Genomic DNA, 20,394 nt, shown 5'->3' with positions numbered 1-20,394 from the left:
CCCGCTCCGCCCCGAGAGCACCTGCTGTTTCCCTGAAGGCAGTGGGGCAAAGGCGAGGGGCCGGCGGGACCCACCTCAGCCTCACCTGCACGCGGCCGTCCAGCTCCTCCCCCGCCAGGCCGCGCCGCGCCGGCTCCTCCAGCGCCTCCGCCGCCAGCCTCACCGCGCGCTCCAGGCGCTCCAGCATCTGCCTCTTGTCGGGATCCGAGGTCTCGCGTAACTTTGCTGAAAACGGCTGCGAGCGTGAGGAGAGGCCACAGCTGTTATGCCCGCTCAGCAGAACCCCGAGTCCAGAGGTGACTCCACGCACGAGGCCAGTTCTGCCCGTGGCGACCCAGAGGTCTGTGTCTGTGGAGTGTCACCCCAGAGGGACCCTGACCTGCGGCCCAGGCTGTCCTGCGCTGCCTCGTCTGAGCGAGCCGGGCGTGGCAGCGCCCTAAGGCTGTGCCCGGGGCCACGCGGGTGTGTCACCTGCCACCACGAAGGCACCACCGCCCAGTGGGCCCCCCTCGTCCGCCTAGAGGATTGCTAAGCCCTAATTTCATTCCTACTTTCTTCTTCCAGAGATAAAACATGAAAAGCACAACAGCAATCGTTACTGCAATTACTAAAGATGACAATTATGGAAAAGAAGAAAATGCCTTTTCCTGACCTCACTGTCTGACACCATCAGTTGTAATACTGTTTACTCAAAACAAAAATATTAAATTGGAAAGAACTAATTTCTTCAAATAATTCCAGAAATTTCCAGCACCATCCATTTGAGAAGCTTAGCACAGCTTCTGCGTCCTGGTCACACGCGTGTCATTTGCTCGTGAGCTCCACGTGGAAGATTCACAAGTCGGCGCAGATCGCCGTGACCGGTTCTGAGGTTCTCCCGTAAGCGGCAGCAACGGTCACCCCCGCCCCCCCCCCGCCCCACCCACGTCCGTCCGTCCTGGCGGCTTTCCCCGTGGGCCAGGGGAGCACCGTGACCGAGACGTCATGACCCTACACCTTATGAAGCGCGCCGAGGACAGCCCCTGCGCTTGGGACGGGGACGTGGGGACGTGGGGACCCAGGGACCCAGGAGCGGCCGGGGGCCCACCTGCAGGGCAGCGTGCACGTCCTCCAGGAGCTGCACTGCCTGGGGCTGCTTCTCCCGGTACTGCTCAAACAAGTAGTTCTGCCGGGCCCTCTTGATGATCTGGGAGCAGAGGAGGGAAATGGGGGTCAGCTCGGCACCTGCCGGGTCCCTGTGCAGAGTGCCGGGCGGTGCCTGAGCTCACACCCACACACACCGCCCCGCCTCCGACGCCGGAACTGTCCGAACATGTTGAGCCAGGCCCGGCCTCCCCGCAGCGCCAGACACTATAGCACGCGCCTTCCCTGGAGCACCGGGTGTTATTAACATTTCCCCAGGTTTCCCAACAGCATCCAAACAGCTGAATACAGGATATCATCGTCTGCATAAACCGTGATACAAGTCCCAGAGGGGATTCAAACAGCATGTGTTGGGCTGAGGGCACTCAAGCCGACGTTACTTTATTAACTTACCCAAAGTCATTTCTTCCCTCGTACCGTCCACTGTATTTAAAATTCAACCTTGAAAACTCCCTTTACCTTATCATCAATGTCTGTGATGTTCATGCAATAAAAGACGTCAAATTTGAAGTAATCTCTCAGCACTCTTCTCAAGATATCGAAGGAGATGTAGGACCTAGAACAATAAAAAGACAAACCTTTCCACACAGCACATCACGCACATCACCTTGGTTCTGCAGTTAAAACACATACAAGGAAAAAGATCCCCCGCATTTCCCCCCAAAGCCGCTACTCTCATGCCCACCCCGCTCGTGACTGCGGGGCGGGGGGCACTGCACACTGGCCACGGATCTGGGTGTCAGGGATCCCAGCACCGGGGACCCCCACCCCCACCTCCAGAGCCTCGGATGAGGAGGAACTGCCAGGCACACGGAGGAAAGTATCTGGTCAGAGTCCAGGAGAGTAATAACATCGGGGCTGTGGGCTTTTTCTTTCTGGTTATCTGGTCTCTCTAGTTTTTCTACAGTGAATATGTAGTACTGACGGAATGAAAATTTTTCTTCTTAAAAATAAGAGGAAAGGCTGGGCGTTGGGCTTCCTCTCAGAGCTTGGGTCCCTGTAGCGGCGCCCAGGTGCAGCCCTACCTGGCGTGCCCCATGTGGGAGGCGTCGTAGACGGTGGGCCCGCAGCAGTACCACGTCACCCTCCGCCCGTCTTGAGGTACAAACACGTCCTTGGTTGGAAATGAAGGAATGACCGTCACAAAGGATGCAGGAGGCACCGTGCAGGACCACAGCCGCCAGAGACAAATGGTTCATACACACTCCACGAGGACTGCTTAGTGTTACGGGAAAGTCACAGTCACCTGGGATGGGGGCAGGCCCCTTCCTCCCTGGGATCCCACTCGGGGACGCAAGCTGGGGGTCAAGGAGACGGACGCTCCTGCTTTTGCTGCTCTTCCGTTCATCAAGCACCTGCTGCGAGCCAGGCCCCGTGCTGAGCGCAGGGACCGCCCTGCCTTTGCCCCCAGGAATGACGTGAGCGGGGATGTTTCCTTTCACAGATGCCCGGGGGTCCGCAATCCCAGAGGAGCCGGCCTGGAGAGCGAGGCCTCCCGCCGACGGCCCGATGGTCTCAGACCAGTTCAGGGGCCGCTGTCACCAATTAAGTCCATGAGGGGGACCCCGTATCCCATCTGCTCAGGGTGCTTGCTGATGGCAATCCAATGAGCCCTCGGCCGGAGTCCTTTTCAAAATCTCTGGAGACACTGGCCCTGCTGAGCGGCCCCGGCCGATCCTGCCCTCGTCCCCACACCTGCTGGGCCCCCGACAGCAACAGGCCCTGCTTGGCTGGCACTGGGACACCAGCTGCCACCACAGGTCCCCTGCAAGAGCACGCTGGCTCCTGGCCTGGCTCAGAGCAGCCACGAGCATCTACACTCGGGCCTGGCCCCGAGCACAGCCAGAGCCAGAGCGCCGACGGGCAGGCCCCTTGAGGCGTGCCGGGTGTGCTTCCGAGGACAGTCCTGCCCCGGCCACACAGAGGACGCTCGCTAGCTAAGAGCTGCCGCCCCTGCCCCCAGGGCCCCCCTACCTTCCTCCGGGTCAGGCTGTTGTACAGGCGGAGCTGGCACGGCTCGGACCCGGCTGGAGGAGACCACGGGGGCTGCGTGCGCCGGCCTCTGCCTGCCAGGGAGAGAGCACAGCTGGGTCACCCGCGGAACAAGGGGAAAGTGGACCCTGAGAGCATCACCCGCGTCCAGCGCTCGTGCCCCCTCTCTGCCTGCTCACGTCTGAGTGGCGGCGCATCCCACAGTCCCAACCCCACGGGGCGGGAGAAGGCCCATTACACCCAGCCTCCCCTCCGCCGGCTCCCAGCATGAGGCGCCCGACCCAGCCTGAGGGCGCACGGGAGGCGCGGGCCCTGCACCCGGGCCGGCCGCACGCCTGGACCGCAACGCAGCTGGCCACCCCCTCAGGAGGATGGGCTCCGTGGAGGCTTCACAGGACGTGGGCCACCTCCGGCCGCAGAAGCCAGGTCAGGACGGAAACAGCTGCGGGTCAGTGGCCGGCTCCCCGCGCAGTTCCTGTCCCCCACCCGGGCGACATGTAGGCTCCCGGACACGGTGCTGATGCCGGCACTCACGGCTCCACACGGGCGGCCCCGGAGGCCTTTGGGAGCAGCTCCGGGTCCTCCCCACACTGAGGGCAGGGGCTCAGGGAGCCGAGCCTCTCCGATCACATCCCCCGGCAGCCCCACCCCCTCCTCCTCCAGCCCCGCCCCCGCCCCTGCTGCTCAAGCGCACAGGCCTCCCGCTGGGCGAAGGGCGGGCCTCACACAGCCTGCGCCCCAAGAGCCTGGGCCGGAAAGAGCCACCAAGCTGAGTCTTCACAGGCCCTGGGCATCTGGTGACCTTCCAGCTACCCCCAGGGCGCCGCCTGCACACCTGAGGGCACAGGTGCCCACTCTCGGCACCACCCCCAACCCCGCCCCCTGCCTCTGTGTCTGCAAAGCGATTCTCCCTCCTCCCGGCACAGAGTCCACGTCCAGTGTGGCCACCAGGCGACCTGCTGCTCCCTACTGCGGGTCACGGAGCACTCCGCCCTGGGCCTGGCCACGTGCACCCAGGGATGCACGTAACTGAACGGTGCAGGGGGTGGGAGGTGGCTGTGTGTGTGTGTGTACATGTGTACAGGCAGACGGGGAGGGGACAGACGGCGCTATCCAGCAGCTCCTGACCCCAGGGAGTGCCAGCGAACTCTCAGGTGGCCAAGCCCAAGTCCCCCTGACACTTCGAATGCCTCCTGAGGTCCGGCGTGGTGTAAGGGTTCACCGTAAACGCAGCAAACGATTTGATGACGCCCCACCTGCCCCTTTATGACTCCATCAACCCCTCCCCTTGCTTAGATGCTGCGGCTCCCGACACAAAGACAGAGCTGCCACCTGGGACAACAGGGGACGCCGGCGAGAGCTGCCCACACACTGACGTGAGCCTGACGACCACTGTGCTTGCCCTGAGCCAGGGGCCGGGGTGGGGGGCTCGGGGCCCGTGGGACCGAAGGCTCATCCGAAAGGACGGCAGTGACAGGACACAGCTGAGGGTGCAGCCAGGGAGCCCGGCCGGCGGGACACTGTCCAGGACACCGGGTCACACCTGGGTTTTCTTGCTCCCCAAAGCGTGGCTACAGCCACACAGCCGGTGACAGTTCAAGGAAACCGGCACACACAATCCCCATCTGCCAAAGGGGACAATCGGGGGGGCGCTACCTCGGTTTAACAAGAAGGAAGCTTCACCAGAGTCCCTTCCCCACCCTGACACGGACCTCCTGAGGCGTCTGCCCTTCCTCTGGTTTGTCCCAAACACCGTGCGTGCCTTTGCTCGCTAGCACCCCCAGTCCTGCCCTGGCTCTGCCCCAGGCACGTGGCTGCGGTGGGGAAACAAACCCCTGACCTTTGACAACGTAACCTGCACGTGCCACTCAGGGACGCCCTGAGAACGAGGCTCTAGGCAGGGAGGGTGCCGAGGGGAGATGGAGGGAGATGCACCAGCCAGGTCCCCGGTCCCCTGGGCGCAGCGCGCACCTCAGCCTCGGAGGAGGGGCAGCAGAGGGGTTCACATCCCTGAAGACCCCACCCAGCCGCAGACAGACCCACGCTCCGGGGGACTTAACACGCCTTCTTCAGTGAAGGGCAGGCCCTGAAGATCCTTCCCAGGAGGGCGGGTAGGGGGGTGAGGGGGGCCCAGTGGCAGAGGGCGCCCCGGGAGGAGGAGCCGTCTGGACTGAGCCCCGCTCTGGGCGAGGGGCGCTCCAGACACAGAGCAGCACAGCAGGGCTGAAACCCTGAGCACAGTGGACCCTCCCTGCCGGGGCCGCAGAGAGGAGGCGACAAGATGGGGAGGGGGTGAGAGAAGGAACAGAGAGGTGGGGAAGGGGCTTAGGCAGAGCCCTGGTCCACCTCCTGTGTCTGAGTGGCTCCCCGGGGCTGCTGAGGCCCGTGGCCATGGCAAGAGGCACAGGGACCTAGGCTGGGCCAGCGCAGAGGACGGTGACAAGCCAGTTGTGGGCATGTCGGTGCTGAGATGTCCAGCTGGAGGTCTCGAGCAGGAGTGGGACATGGAGGGAAGGCCGGCGGGGCACTGGGGATCGAGGGGCTGGGAGAGGGGGCACTCCCACCCAGGACAGGCTGCAGAGATGTCTGAGACGGGCCAGCAATGCGGGGAGGCGGACGCTCGGCCACTGGCATCCGGGACGCGGCCTAGGACACCGGCTCTGAGGGTTCTGGGCACCAGCCCACCCGCCGTCCCCGGCCACTCAGGGTCCCTGCCGGCCCCCGGGAGGCATTGGTGACGGGGGACTTGGAAATGGAAGGAGGTGAATAGTCCTGTTGGCGCTGTCCAGGTGCCTCCCTCACCGCCCTGGTGAACCTGCAGGCCCCCCGACTGGCAGGGCAGAGGCCCGCCTTTCCCTCACGTGTGTCTGCATCACTCTCCCCACAAGTTCCCCGGACGCAACACCAGACAGGCCGTGCCCCCGACCCACCCTGACTTCCACCCCCGGAGGCCGTGCCTTGGGAGGGGGGACCTGGGGGACAAGCTGACAACTGAGCCCTGGGAGAGAAGCACCTGCCACCACAGACACCCCTGGGTCACCGCCTGGAGGCACGGGGAGGAGACGGTCTACACAGCAAGGCTCCCACCTACGCCGGGGAAGGGGTGTCTGCTGCAGGATCACCGAGAAAACCAAAACACACCCCACGCTTGGAGAGACGACATCCCACCTCTGCCCCGTTACAGAGGGGGACCCAGCAGAGGCCAGGCAGCGGTGCAGGAGCTGGGGACGGTCCAAATGTCCCAGCCGAAGGGATCCGGAAAAGGCCCCCGCGGGCTGCCCAGCCCAGCAGGGACGACTCAGACGGCACTGGACCCCTCTCGCAGCTCGGGCGCATGCTCCAAGCCCCCCCGGGGAGGCCGAGCCGCTTGAGGGCACCGGCGATCATGGGAGAAGCACCTCGATTCACCGGAGGAGAGAGACCACCCAGGAACCACGCGCCCCAGAGACTTTCCAGAATCGCCCCCGAAATGACGGGGTCCAGACACATCACACCGACAGGTGGGGGCCAGAGCTGCAAGACTGGTCTTATCTCAAAGCCCAGAAACGCCTTCTCTCTGGTCTCCAAAGAGTTCATGCCCATGAATACCTCCTTAAGATCCAATAATTCTAAATCTGGTGGACACACACCCTGCAATCTTAGGGAAAGAATAAAGGAAAAGAAGCCAATCAAATCCGAGCCAGGTCGGGAGTGAGCTGACGGCCAAGGCCGGCCCTGAGAGGGGCACAGGCCTTCCCCCCTCCCAGAGGCTCTGCTACAGCAGCCGCCGGGGTCGTGATCCTTGGGGGCTGACCTCGCGGCGTTTTGTCCTCATCTCCCCTCGGGGGGCGCCAGCAGGCCCCCCAGTCTGCTTGCTTGAGTGCGGGGACAAGCGCCAGCCCCGCGGGCTCCCCCGTGGGCGCCTCGCACCCTCAGGGCCCTGACCTCAGAGGGAGGTCACACTCGTGGGCTCCCCTAGCCCACGAGTGTGAACAGAACTTCGAGGGGAGGTTTTCACGGCCGGGGAGCCGCTCTGCTACTCACTTGCTTGGAGCCCACAGGGCGGGGCTGGGGCGCGGGGGCTGCCCAGGATCGCGGCCACGTGCCTGAACCACCGAGCCACGTGGAAGAGCTGCGCGTCGGCAGGAGGGCCTGAGAGCTGCCTGAACGCGTCCACGTCCGCCTGGGACAGGGAGAAGCCCTGGACATAGCTACGCGTGCTCAGGTGCTTGTTCAGGGCCCGCACCCTGGCTGCCTCGTCACTAATGCTCAGGACGGACCTGTAGTCGGGAGCTGCAAAGACAGAGGCACACGCGTCAGTGGGGCTGGAGGCCCGGGTGAGTCCAGAGAATGGGGTCCCAGGGTCACCCTTCTGGCTGGGAAATGTCCAGAACGGGCGGGTGCCCAGGGCTGGGGGACGGAGTGGGGAGTGACTGCCAGTGGGTTCCCATCTGGGGACGAAACTGTTTTGGAACTAGAAGGGGGGGGTGGTCGCACAACACCGTGAGTGCTCTAAATGCACGGAACTGTGCGCTTTAAAATGGAGAGTTTCATCGCTGGTGATTTTCACCTCAATTAAAGAGAAACACACACGCACACACCCTTTTGTGCACTGGGTGCTGGGAGGGCTGGTGCTGACCAGTCCCTGGGTGGGCGATGGGTGGCGCGTAAGAACTGCAGAGCTCTCCAAACCCGGCACCGGTGAGGCTTCTAGCAGCCAAGGCCCAGCTCCTGGGAGGACCACGGCCCCGCCCCCGGAAATGCCTGCCAGAGGGGGCCAACCGTCCAGCCAGCACCTGGCACAAGCCTGCCCCCCTTCAGGGACCTGAGGCCACTCCTCTGCCTTGGAATCCTCAGGAAGGATATGGGAGGACAGAAGTCCAGCCCGAGCGAGGACCAGGCAGCAGGCACAGCCGCCGACGGCACTGACTCCACTGAGCCCCTCCTCCCCCCCTGCTGCCCCGAGACCCTCACCTCCTCCCTACGTCCCCGATCACTGCTCCAACTACCCTGCGGATGCGTTCATCACCTGCTGGCTGGGGGGGGCACAGCAGGAGATCGGGGGGAGGGGCGCAGACCAGTCCCTGAAGCTGCGGGAGGGAGCCTGGTCCCCTAGTCCACGAGTGTGAACAGGGCCCAGCGCCTGTTCCCTTCCACACAGACACACCCTGAGCCCCGGAGTCGGCTCCGAGTGGGAGAGCACAAGCCCGGTTTCTCATTCTCCCTGGGAACGGGGCAGACACCCTGACACCGCAGCCCTTCGCAGCCAGCTGCCGGACACCACGAGATCCCTGGGTCACCGTGCTGGACCCAGAGCGGGACGGCTCCGAGCCGGGAGGAGATATGGGCCGACACCGGCCAGGCCTGGCACAGAAACAGGAACTTCGCCCCGACCAAGCCCACAGGACGCCTGCAAACAGACAGCAGAGCACACGTGTGGGGAAGCAGCTGTGCACACGAGACCCTCCTGCACCGTCTCCACCGCGGGAAACCCTTCCGTCAGGGCCTACCCGGAGCTGCCTTCCTGGGCACGGGGGTGAGACGGAAGGAGCCAACAGAAGGACCAAAGCCGGCAGCATCTCCGGACGTCCTCAGGTGCCCAGGGAGGGGCTACGACCATCCAGGGCCCAGCCTCCCGGAGGCTGGCTTCTCGGGGACCTCCTGAACCCCGACCTCTTCATCCCCAGGACAAGCATGGGCACCAGGGAAACGTCTTCCCTGGGCTCTCAAGCCCAGGCTTTCCAGGAAGACCGGCATGCTTGCCTGCCCACCGCACCGCGGGGGCGCCAGCCCAGGGTGGCCCTGAGGCGCACGGCTAGGAATACCCTTCTGCCTGTTACAGGATACCCTCAGATCACCCAGCGCCATGCCCTTGGATACTGCAGGCCTCCACCTTTAAACGTACCCGGAACCCAGCCCTCTCACCCCAACTGCCATGGCAGGTCCAGCCCTTCTCTCGCCTGGACCCTGGGATGCAGGCGCCCCTGCTGGTATCCGGGCTTCGCAGGGCACCGTGGCCAGAGTGGCCCACGCTCCTTCTCTAGAGCCCCCGTCCCACCAAGAGTGGTCCTCGCGCCGGCCAGGAGGGCCACCACACCCTTCTGACCTCAGCTCCCGCCCCCGCCCCTCATGCCCCCTGCTCTGCCTGCCTGGAAGCCTCCCCCAGACACAGCCAGCCTCCCTCCCTTCCTCGGGGCTCCACGGGTGTCCCCTTTTCCGTTGGGTCCTCCCGGGCACTGTTCCAAGTGACCCCCCGCCCCCCGGGGCCCCGACCCCTTCCTGCTTTATCTCTCCATAGCGCTTATTTCTAACACACACACTTCCCTGCTTTCCTTCCTTTATTGTCTGCCTCACCCCCCGGGATTTTATCCGATTCACTCACTCAGCACATGCTCAGCCTCTAGAACCAAGCCTGGAACGTTCTGAACACACTCGGTGAATTTGCTGAACGAACGGATGGGCGGCAGATGTACCTCGCAGTGCAGGCCTGCCCGCGGGAGGCCGGCATCACCTGTCACTCCAGGGCCTCGTAAGCCCTCTCCCGGGAAGCACCCGGTACCCAGGAACCAGGGTGGGGACCCGGCTGAGTCTAAGAAGGCTTCTAACCTGTGGCGGGCTGAGCTGGAGTCCTGCTGCCCGAGGGCGCTCACCTACAGGGGGCGCTGCTTTTGTTCCACACCTGACCTACCAGGAGAAGCAGCTACTTTCCACTCCAGTTCTTGGAAGTGTCGGAGGGAGCAAAGAGAGACACAGAGGCGGCCCCTCCCGCCCAAGGTGCCAGTGGGAACCCTGGGGAACCCACGAGGGCCCTGGAGCAGCGCCAGCCAGCTCGCCTTCCTTCCCGGGGGCAGGTGGCTGGCTCTAAGGACCCAGCCTGAGGGCTCAGATCCCCTCTGAGACAGTGAAGGAAGGCCAGGCGGGTCTGTGCCCCCCACCCCTCTCTGACAGGACAGCTCTCTCCCACCCAGGGAGAAGGGAACAGCACCTGCCAGGGCGGTCCTGGGCACCGGGAAACCTAACTCCACATAAATTCCTTGGCACGGAGTCTTCCTTCCAGGGAACTTCACTGCACCTGGCACGGTTCCCCGGCAGCCCTGCCAGCCTGTCAGGAGTCGGGAAGCATGCTCCTTTCTCGTGATGGAGAAAGTTCAGTTCACGAAAGCTAAGTCAGAGGACCTGCCAGAGGGTGGACAGAGCCGGGGCGGTGGCGGCGGGGGGGACGCATCCCGGAGTGGGCCAGGCCATCCTTCGGCAGCTGGTCACCCGACACCGACCCTCCAAGCTCCCTCTCCCCGTCTCCGAGCATCCCTCTGGTGCAGCCATCTATGCCAGGACACAGGAGGGAGGGGAAGGAAGCAGAGGTGACAGCCCCTCTCTGAGAAGCTGCGTGGTCCCCCAGCTCCCCCTGCCCCTTTACCCCCAGGACAGCACCGGACAGACTTCCCTCACTCCGGAACTACTCCAGGAACAGAGACCCTGACGTTGGCTACCCTGGAGGAGTACGCGCACAGGGCATTTTATTTCCCTCTTTTCTCTGCACTGCGCACATTTTCTACGATAAGCATACGTTATTTTCACAATGAGAAAAACATGTCAAACATTCTACCAACACGATGGCTTTAAAGCACTAATGAAGCAGCTCAGGGGACAAGGGCTCAGCGGGGTCTGCACCCCTCCCTCCCTCACCCGGCGGGCTCCTCTCGAGGGTAAATCAGGCTCACACAACACACGCCTGGCAAAGCTGGTGAGCGTTAGAGAAATTACACTTGTAAACTGTCTGAAATACTGCCGGGCACACAGCCAGCGCCCAGCAGTTGCCATTACTACTATTTTAATCGCTCCTGTATTACTACCATTGCAATTGCCCTGGAGGAGTTTACCCAGGGATCACACACGCATTTAAGAAGCCCCATCTGGAGCAGGGAGCCCGCAGGGCAGAGGGGGACAGTCACGGGGTCACCGTGGCAGCTGTAGCTAAGCGTAACTTGAGGAAACAAATTTAAAAACTGGTCAGCTTTCAAGTGGCCCTGGGTTTGGGCCAGACTGCGGTCTGGCTATCAGCCCGTGATGCCAAGATGAGAGGACATGGTTCCCGAGCAGGGCGCCCACTGGCCACGCTGGCCCTCCCCAGGGAGCCCCACGCACGCGCCACACCCACCGCCAGGTCCACCGCAGGTCCATCCAGAAATGCATCGCAGGACACACACCTTCTGACTGTGGGAAGGCCCTAAACGTGGACCGTGGTCTTCACGGTTTAGAAAACGCTTACTGAACTCGCACGAACACAAGAACCAGCTAAGGAACCGAATTCACACCAAGCCGTCACCTCCCCTGGCCCCTCCCATCAGCATTCACACGTGCTGGACAACAGCCCGCGGCCTGCTTTCTCCCACCCCCTCCTCTGCTCCAGTCAGGCTCCCACTCAGCGAGGCTCCAGCGCAGTGGCAGCAGGGCCAGCTCCTGGAAGCACCCGTTCCAGGCCCACCTGAGACCTTTGGAATCGGAACCTGGGTGGGGCGGGTGCAGAGCTCAGCTGCCAAGAGCCCCCAGGCGGCTTGCTGAAGCGCAGGCCCCTTCACCGCAGGTCTGCCTTCCTCCTGAGCTCCCAGGCCCAGCGCAGCGGGGGTCTGCACCCCTCCCGCACTTGCTGAAGGCCTCTCGGGTCCACACCTTGCGAGGCCCCGGCGGCACCCGGCCCTGTGGGTCAGGTCCTTTCTGCAAAGGCTCCTCCAGCTTCCCTGGCCCGCCTCTGCAGCGGCCCCTCCCCCTGGGTCCCTCTTCAGGCCCACTTTTCTTTCCTGTGGGGCTTCCCAGCCTGCCCAGGTGGCTCTCAGAACGGGGACTGGAAAAGCCTTCTCGAACGAATCGATCCCCTCCTCACACGAATCTCATAAAGGAGAGAGGTGCACCCACCTGGTGGCAATGCCACCCACTCCCGGCACCCAGGACCTCCTCCCACAGGCCCTCTCTAGCGCCCCCTTCTGTCCTGAGCACCAGCCCTGGAGGCCCAGCAGTCACTTGTCCACAGGGTGCTCCCAAGCATCGTGTCTCGCCCTCCAACTGGGGACAAGTCCGAGAACGGTACAGCCACCTTCCCCACTGGGTCTGAAGCTGGGTGGCTGTTTCTTTCATCCCACGGCAAACCCAGCACCTGCCCCGGTCCTCCCCAGACTGTCCACGTCTCACACCCACCACCGCCACGGGCCCAGGCCACCGGTTACCAGCGTCTTGGGTTCTTCCTGCTCTACCTGCCTTGGTACACGCTGGGGAGGGGGCAGATATCCTGCCAGAATGCAAAGACAAGACCCAAATTCCGCAAGGCCCTTGCAGACCTGGTCCTGTGGCCCACCTCCAGCCCCCCTCCCCACTCTGGCCTCAGGAACTTGCCGGAAAGCAGTGCTGCTGGCCCTCTGGTCTTAGTGCACGAGGTGCTCTCTGCCAGGACTCCCGCTCCCCTTTTTTCTCTAGGATCAGCTTCCAGCCTCTCTCGGGAGGCTCCCTACCGGCCCTGCAGCCAGGCCCTCCCTCAGGAGCAGAGCACAGGGGGCTCCCCAGACCCAGGCTCTCTGTCTCGGGGCTCCGGGGCTGGGCTTGGCCAGTAGGCTAAATGCCCACAGCAGCGTCCGGACCGACCCTGTCTCCGGCGTGATTCCCTGCACTCCGCCCTGCCCACGGGGCAGCTGGCAGAGAAGGAGCCGGCCAAGTTTCTGGCAGACTGTGGAGCCTTAGAGGGAAGGGGCCTGGGCCCTGAACCACCTGCGTAGACTCAGGCCACCCGGCAGCACACGCACTGGGGAGCGACCAAGAGAGGAATGGCCCATGCAACCTGGGGAGGCATCGGGCTTCTGGGCTCCGGCCACCCCACCCCGCTGGACGGAAGGCCCAGGAAGGCCGAGACGCTCCTCCAGGCATGCTGCATCTCCACGGCCAGCAGCGTCCGGCAGAGCCGGTGCCGGAAGCACATCTACTGAATAAATAAAGTGACAGATCTATTTAAGGAAATTATTTTCAACCGCTCAGGGGCAATTTCCCACAGAAACAGCAGATGTGAGTCTTTCACGTGGGATTTTTAGGTCACGAGAAGCACCACGACCTGATGCCCTGAGGACACACAGGTGATCAGACGGCACCACTGCCCGGGGACAGCAGTGTGGACACTGGGAACGGTTTAATCTCCCCCCGAGGGCGCTCTCTCTCACAACTCCCAAGGTGTAAATACCAGGAGACTGTGGGTTCAGGGATGAGCAGATGTCTGTAGTCTATAAATATGTACATTTCATTTCTTCTCTGGGAAACACAGGAAAGTGTATCAGCTCCCTCCTCTTGTCTGCCTTGACGCGCTCTGGAATTGGGGCGCTTGCTGTTCATCTGAATGGTGTCATCAGAGGCAGCAAGGCAGAGTAGTCAACGTCCCTGCTGCAGTCACACAGGCCCTGGCTAGCTGTGTGACCTTGGACAAATCACTTAACTTCTCTGAACCTCAGGACTCTTGCCTGCACAGGAAGATAAGGGCAGTATCGACCACAAAGCCTTGCTCTTGAGGATTACAGGCCCCCTGCAGATATATTTAGCACAGACTCACGCTAAGAAAAAAAGCTAGCTGTATTATTACGAAGAACCTTTGAATTACACTGTATAAAAAATTAAACTGCAAACCTGACCTAACACACAGCCACCAAAGTGGCCCGATCTGCAGGGCAAGGCCTCTGACACGCGCTCCATCCACCCCGGGGTCCTCAGGGATGAGACTCGTCTTTCTAAAAACACTGGGCCCTGGAACAGGCTGCACGTTCAAGCTACAAAGGAAAAGCTTTAACCCCAGTGGCAGGGAACCAAATGGACATTCTGAGCCAACTTAAGGAAGATGACCAGAAATGGGAAGAATATTCTAGACGAGGGTCTCCTTAAAAAGTCCGGAAAGATGGTCACTTTCGAAAAAATCCAACCTTGAGAATGAAAAGCATTCAGAACCCGGGAAGCAAGAATATCTAGAACTCTGGTATCAATCTCCAGAAACAGGCCAATTCTTACCAAGGCTCTGAAAACCTCAAGTTCCGAAGCAATTGAAAAAACCAAAACCCCAAAACCGAATACGTCAGTTGTGTTCACAAATGAAGAAGGAAAGAAGGAAGGAAGGAAGAGAGAAAAGAAACAAGCTTGGGCTCTCAACCCGGGCACAGCGCCCGTTTCACGCCAAGTGTTCTTCTAAACCCTTAACCTCTACCAGCCCCTTTAATGCCCACTACATCCTCCGAGCGGGGACGTGTTACCCTGCTGCACGTGAGGAAGGGGCAGAGGTGGGCCCCCAGCCCGGCTCGCTCAGAAGACTGGGGTGTCAACCACGCTGCTATGTTACAGGAGTCCGGGTGCACTTCTGAGGGCCGAGGGCCGAGGCTCCAGGTGGGTAGAGATGGTGCTGGAATCCAGGCACACCTGTCGTGTGGAATGCGGGGCGCCCGGAAGGTGGGTACCACAGCAGCCCTGTCATCAGGGGCCTCCCACGTCACTGGGTTACCCAGGTGGTCAGAGCTCCCCGCCTGGAACCCCAGGAGCAAGAGGGATCACAGGGCTCCAGGAAGCCTGCACAGCCTAAACCCGGCAGCCCGGCGAATAAATACTACACACTGAGAGTTCTTCCTGAAGAAAGTCTGCTCCAGACTCGGGAATCCAGGGACAACCTCCGGTCTGTCTGGCACCTACAATCTTGCCCGAGGGAGGGGAGCAAGGGCCCAGCGCTCCCTGGAGTCTGCCTGTGGGCGGCGTGTCTACCGGCTGGCGCCACGAGTGACTCTGGTGGGCAGAGCCAGCGCTGCTCACGGAACCTCGGAGGCGGCAATAACGCTGTGACCACGCAGGTCCCAATGGCCACTGTCTGCAGCCGCAGATGAAAGCCTTCGTAAAACCCCAAGCCCTTTCCTGTATGTCCGCGTACCCTGTTTCCTCGGTCTCATTTTCCTAAGTGCCAACTCGGGTGCTGCCCGGGCTGGGCGGAAACGAAAACAACCCTAGGGCTGTGCCTGTCCCCCAAAGTCCAGGGGACAGGAGGGGCGAGGTCCGGCCCAGGGACCGGCGGGGGAAACGCAGGGCCACGTCCTGGGGTCAAGGCGCAATGGAACCCGGAGGACCCAAGGAGGGGACCGGGGCTGGGGACGGGGTGGCCTCGGCAGTTCCGGGTCCGGAGCCGGGTCCCCGCGAGGTTGGAGGAGAGGGGCCTGCCGGGGGGGCCCGGGGGTCGCGCCCCGCCCTCTGCGCGCCCTCAGACCCGCCCCTCAGGGACCTGGCGCCCCCTCAGATCCCCGGTGGCCCCTCCGCCCCTCGGCCCGGGGTCGCCCCCGCTGGCCCGCCCGCCGCGCGCACTCACCGTGCTCCGCGGAAGAACCTGCCATCGCTGGAATGCCCCACTCGCGGCCGCGCCGACAGCTTCCCAGAATCTGACGCAACCACCGCCCCGGAAGTCCCGCCGGAGGCGGCGCGCCTTCCGGGACACGCCCAGTCGCTAGGCAACCGCCGCGGCTCGAGACGCCGCAGGCCGGGGCATGCTGGGAGTTGTAGTTCCTACTGCGCTGCGGCCAGTGCCCTTGAGCAGGGGTCCCCAGCTCCCGGGTTGCAGACCGGTAGCGGTCCGCGGCCTGTTAGGAACCGGGCCGCACAGCAGGAGGTGAGAGGCGGGAGGGCGAAGCTTCATCTGCCGCTCCCCATCGCTCGCATTACCGCCTGAACCATCCGCCCACCCACCCACTTGCGTGGAAAAATTGTCTCCCAGGGTCCGGGGAGGGAGGACCAGTTGGAAGGAGGTTTAGAGGAGGGTATTGGGAATGGGTGGGAAGTGCATTCCATGCAGAGGATACTGTCCTGCAAGTGACACCAACAGAGAGCAAGCCACTGAGAAATTCAGCCTGACCGCAGGGCAGGCTGGAGCAGCCCTGGCGAGAGATGGGGCTTGGGGCAAAGGCTAGGGCTGGCGCTTCTTGAAGCATCTTGTAAGCAAAGTCAAGAATGGCAGAGACCCAGCAGGCTTGACTGGATTTGTGCTGTAGACCTCTCATTCCAGCTGCTGTGTGGCGGTGGAGTGGATTAGGGAAAAAGCCAGGAGGAAAGCAAGACTTGACAGGAAGCCTTATCGATAGTCTGTAGGAGAGGAGACGGTGCCCTGGACCAGCAGGGTGAGCAGGCAGATCTGGGAGAGCCGTGAGGGGCAGCAGATGCTGGGATGGGGGTGGGGCGGGTGAGCGAGGTGAGGGCCAGGGATGACACCCACGTTTCTGTCCTGAGAGAGACTGGTGGTTATGGCATTTCCTTTAATAATGAACTTGAAGTTGAAGACACTTGGTGCTGGGTGGAAGAAAGCAGCTGTTTTGTGAGCATTTCCAAGGACTGATGATGTTTGGGGTGAGTGAGAAAGGGGGGCAGGGTGGAGCGCACACTCTGTATGGACAGGGTTGTCATTCCCAGAGACAGAGGCCCCGGGGGGAATAACACAAACGAGGAGAAGAGGCTTCTCTGGCGTTTAATCCCCATTCTAGAGTCCCTCAGCCCACAGATCACATCCTCAGCGCCTCTGCCTTCCTCTGTGTAAGATACCATCTCCCAAGGACATCACACTCAAGCTTCTGCACACACAGGGAATGAAAAGAAACACTTAGGACAGAAATTTCATTAGGTAAAGAAAAAGTATAAAAGCAAGTATTGCTAAATTGTACAACTTTTTGGCAAAAGCGTATCTTTGGCATTAAAACTTTAACAGTTTAAGCTACTTTTCTAAAGAATGATGCTAAATGCAAAGAAAAAAAATCTCATAACATTACATACTGTGTGATTCTAGTTATTTAACATTTTGAAATGGCAAAAATCATAGAAATAAAGACAAGTGAATACCAGAAGTTAATGCGGGAAGAAGGTGGATGTGGCTACACCTGAAACAAACACAACCTTGTTAATCAACTCTACTCCAATATAAAATAAAAAGTTAAAAAAAAAAGATGCAACATTAAAAAAAAAAAAAAGGGCAACATGAGTGGTCCTTGTGATGATGGAAATGTTGGGTATATTCACTGTGTCAGTGTCATTATCCCGGCTTTAATATTGTACCATAATTGTGCAAAATGTTAGCATTTTAGGAAACTGGGTAAAGGGTGAGGAGATCTCTCCATATTATTTCTTACAGCTGCATGTAAATCTATAATTATCTCAAAAAGTTTATAATGATATCCATTCCTTAAAAAAATAGTTTCAGGTACTTAAAAAAGGTCTCTGTGACTGTCACCATGCCCCACCCTGGCTAGTTCTGGATTAGGAAGCAGGGGCCTAAAGCTGGTCACATTCCAATCTGATCCTCAGATACAAGAGCAGAGGGATAGTCTTAGGTTTTTTGGGTTTTTTTTTTTTAATTGAAGTATAGTCGATTTACAACTTTGTGTTAGTTTCAGGTGTACAGAAAAGCGATTCAATTATACATACATATATATATTCTTTTTCAGATTCTTTGCCATTATAGGTTATTACAGGATACTGAATATAGCTCCCTGTGCTATAGAGTAGGCCCTTGTTTATCAATTTTATATATAGTGGTGTGTATCTGTTAATCCCATACTCCTAATTGATCCCTCCCGTCTTTCCCCTTTGCCAACCACAAGTTTGTTCTCTGTGTCTGTGGGTCTGTTTCCGCCTTGTAAATAAGTTCATCTCTATTATATTTTAGATAGCACATATAAGTGATATCATACGATATTTCTCTTTCTCTGTCTTACTTCACTCAGTATGACAATCTCTAGGTCCATCCACGTAGCTGCAAATGGCATTATTTCATTCTTTTTTTATGGCTGAGTTAATATTCCATTGTATGTGTACCACATCTTCTTTGTTCGTTCCTCTGTCGACGGACACTTAGGTTGCTTCCATGTCTTGGCTATCGTGAATAGGGCTGCTTTGAACACTGGGGTGCATGTATCTTTTGGAAGTAGAGTTTTCTCCAGATGTATGCCCAGGAGTGGGATTGCTGGATCACATGGTAACTCTATTTTTAGTTTCTTAAGGAACCTCCATACTATTCTCCATAGTGGCTGCATCAATTTACATTCTCACCAACAGTGTAAGAGGGTTCCCTTTTATCTACACCCTCTCAAGCATTTGTTATTTGTAGACTTCTTGATGATGGCCATTCTGACCGGTGGGAGGTGATACGTCGTTGTAGTTCTGATTTGCATTTCTCTGATAATTAGTGATGTTGAGCATCTTTCCCTGTGCCTATTGGCCATCTGTTTGTATTCTTTGGAGAAATGTCTGTTTAGGTCTTCTGCCCATTTTTTGTTTTGTTTTGTTGTTTCTTCTGGCCGGTTTTAAAAATTTAATTTATTTTTTATATTGGAGTATAGTTGATATACAACGCTGTGTTCGTTTCAGGTATACAGCTAAGTGATGCAGTTATACATATACATATAAGCATTCTTTTTCAGATTCTTTTCCCATAGAGGTTATCACAGAATACTGAGCAGAGCCTTCTGCCCATTTTTGATAGGGACAGTCTGGTCCCAGGGCCAGGTATGGACCAACGTCTCTGACTACTCAGAGCGGCCTGTAGGTTGCCTGTCACCAACTTCCTTGTACCTATTCATGGAGCACCTGCTCAATGCCACGCCCTGTCGCAGGTCATGCAGACATCACAGTGACTCTGAGATCAAGGAGTTGATGGGGGCAGAAAGACAACCACCAAACTCTCCTGGCCGCAGAGCCTAGGGAAATGCTCCGAGGAACGTGAGCCCACCCAGTGCAATCAGCAGTCCCCTGGGATCCCATCTCTGCCACACTGGCCACAGGCAGTGCCCCTGACAGAGAAGCACCTTTGCTTGTGGGCAGAGCTGATGTCCCCATTGGAAGTTTATACAGAATCCATTGGGATAAGGACTGCAGTTCCATCTGGGATTCATGAAGTTTCTGGTGGGATCAGAACTGGAAAAGATGTTCAGATCCGGGCTTCCCTGGTGGCGCAGTGGCTGAGAGTCCGCCTGCCGATGCAGGGTACACGGGTTTGTGCCCCGGTCCGGGAAGATCCCACATGCCGCGGAGCGGCTGGGCCCGTGAGCCATGGCCGTTGGGCCTGCGCGTCCAGAGCCTGTACTCCACAACGGTAGAGGCCACAACAGTGAGAGGCCCATGTACCGCAAAGAAAAAAAAAAAAGAAGCTCAGACCCTACCCATCCAGGACACTGTGTAAAGTAACAGCCCTGTGTCAAAAAAGAGTTTATTGGGAGCTCTCTGTATGCCTACCTAAGATACCTTCTGCAACCAATTTGTTTATAATTTGCAAACATATATGTAGCTCCATGTTATGGAGGGCAGCCACGAGTTTAAATACAGAAATGTCCCTCCCTAGCCCATTCCTCCGCCTGAGGAGCTCTTCCAAATTTCCTGGATGTTGGGGTTCCCATATCTCATCATTTTCTTCAAGTCCAGTAGACCCCATGACATCTTCCAGTTACTTTCTGGAACCTCATGTCTGAATTCACAATAGATCTTATTGATGGATGAAAAAAATAAAAGCAAAAAGGGAGAGTTTGTTTACATTCCTGGGAGGCCCGTGGAGCATCCGCTGTAACTCGGCTCCCAGGAGTGTGGCCCTAGAGGTGCTTCCACCTGCCCTGAGCCCACGACCTGGGAAGTCCTGCGCCAGCCCAGATGATCCCACAGGAGGGATCAGGCCCAGGGGCCGGGAGGCCAAGGTCTGGCCATGACCTGCTGTGTCTCTTGACACGTCTGTTGCTCATTCATTACTGGTGCCAGTGAACCTGGGAGAAGGAACCCCAGGCAAGTCAGAAGCCCTGTGGATAAAGCATCTGCTGACGTCCGCCCTGCCCTGCCCCTCTCACATGCCACGCAGCCATGGGCTGTGAGGTGCTCCGGACGGGTAGGCCTCCTGGCATCAGCGGGGGACCAGGTTAGGCCTTGAGACCTGGGGCAAGTTTTGTAGCCTCTCTGAGCTTCGGATTGTCGTGTTTTAACTCTGTAAAATGGGGCAGTCTCCCAGAGCTGTTAGAATAAGATTATAAAAAGCACCTGGCACACAGCATGTGCTCGATAAATCTTGCCCTTTTTGCCCCTAAGCCCGTAGCATCCCAGCCATGGGGACCCACTGATCTAGGGTTAGATAAGTATCCCCATCACCCACTCATACTTTCTCTTAAAAACAGGAATGTATAATAAAATAAAAACAACATCCAATCCTTCTTTATGAACCCCACAAAACTTACATCTGACAAATATCTGTTTCTCTACTGCCATTGGTGA

The 20,394-nt window shown here is 59.0% G+C and overlaps 1 protein-coding gene across 1 annotated transcript in view; it reads right to left on the bottom strand.

Annotated features, from left to right (window-relative positions):
• The window catches only part of CARS1 (cysteinyl-tRNA synthetase 1), a 47,793-nt gene extending 32,293 nt beyond the window's left edge, over positions 1-15,500 (bottom strand). Inside the window, exons 1-8 of the mRNA XM_065881624.1 lie at positions 15,476-15,500; positions 7,159-7,407; positions 3,784-3,792; positions 3,118-3,203; positions 2,169-2,257; positions 1,603-1,699; positions 1,088-1,186; positions 86-235 (exon numbers count right to left, since the gene is read on the bottom strand). Of these exons, the coding sequence (XP_065737696.1) occupies positions 86-235; positions 1,088-1,186; positions 1,603-1,699; positions 2,169-2,257; positions 3,118-3,203; positions 3,784-3,792; positions 7,159-7,407; positions 15,476-15,500 (804 nt within the window). The remainder of the gene's footprint in view (positions 1-85; positions 236-1,087; positions 1,187-1,602; positions 1,700-2,168; positions 2,258-3,117; positions 3,204-3,783; positions 3,793-7,158; positions 7,408-15,475) is intronic.
• Between the last annotated feature and the right edge of the window lie 4,894 nt (positions 15,501-20,394).

Source organism: Phocoena phocoena, chromosome 8 (genome assembly GCF_963924675.1).
Source record: "Phocoena phocoena chromosome 8, mPhoPho1.1, whole genome shotgun sequence".
Classification (NCBI taxonomy): Eukaryota; Metazoa; Chordata; class Mammalia; order Artiodactyla; family Phocoenidae; genus Phocoena; species Phocoena phocoena.
This window is presented reverse-complemented; position numbering and strand designations above follow the sequence as displayed.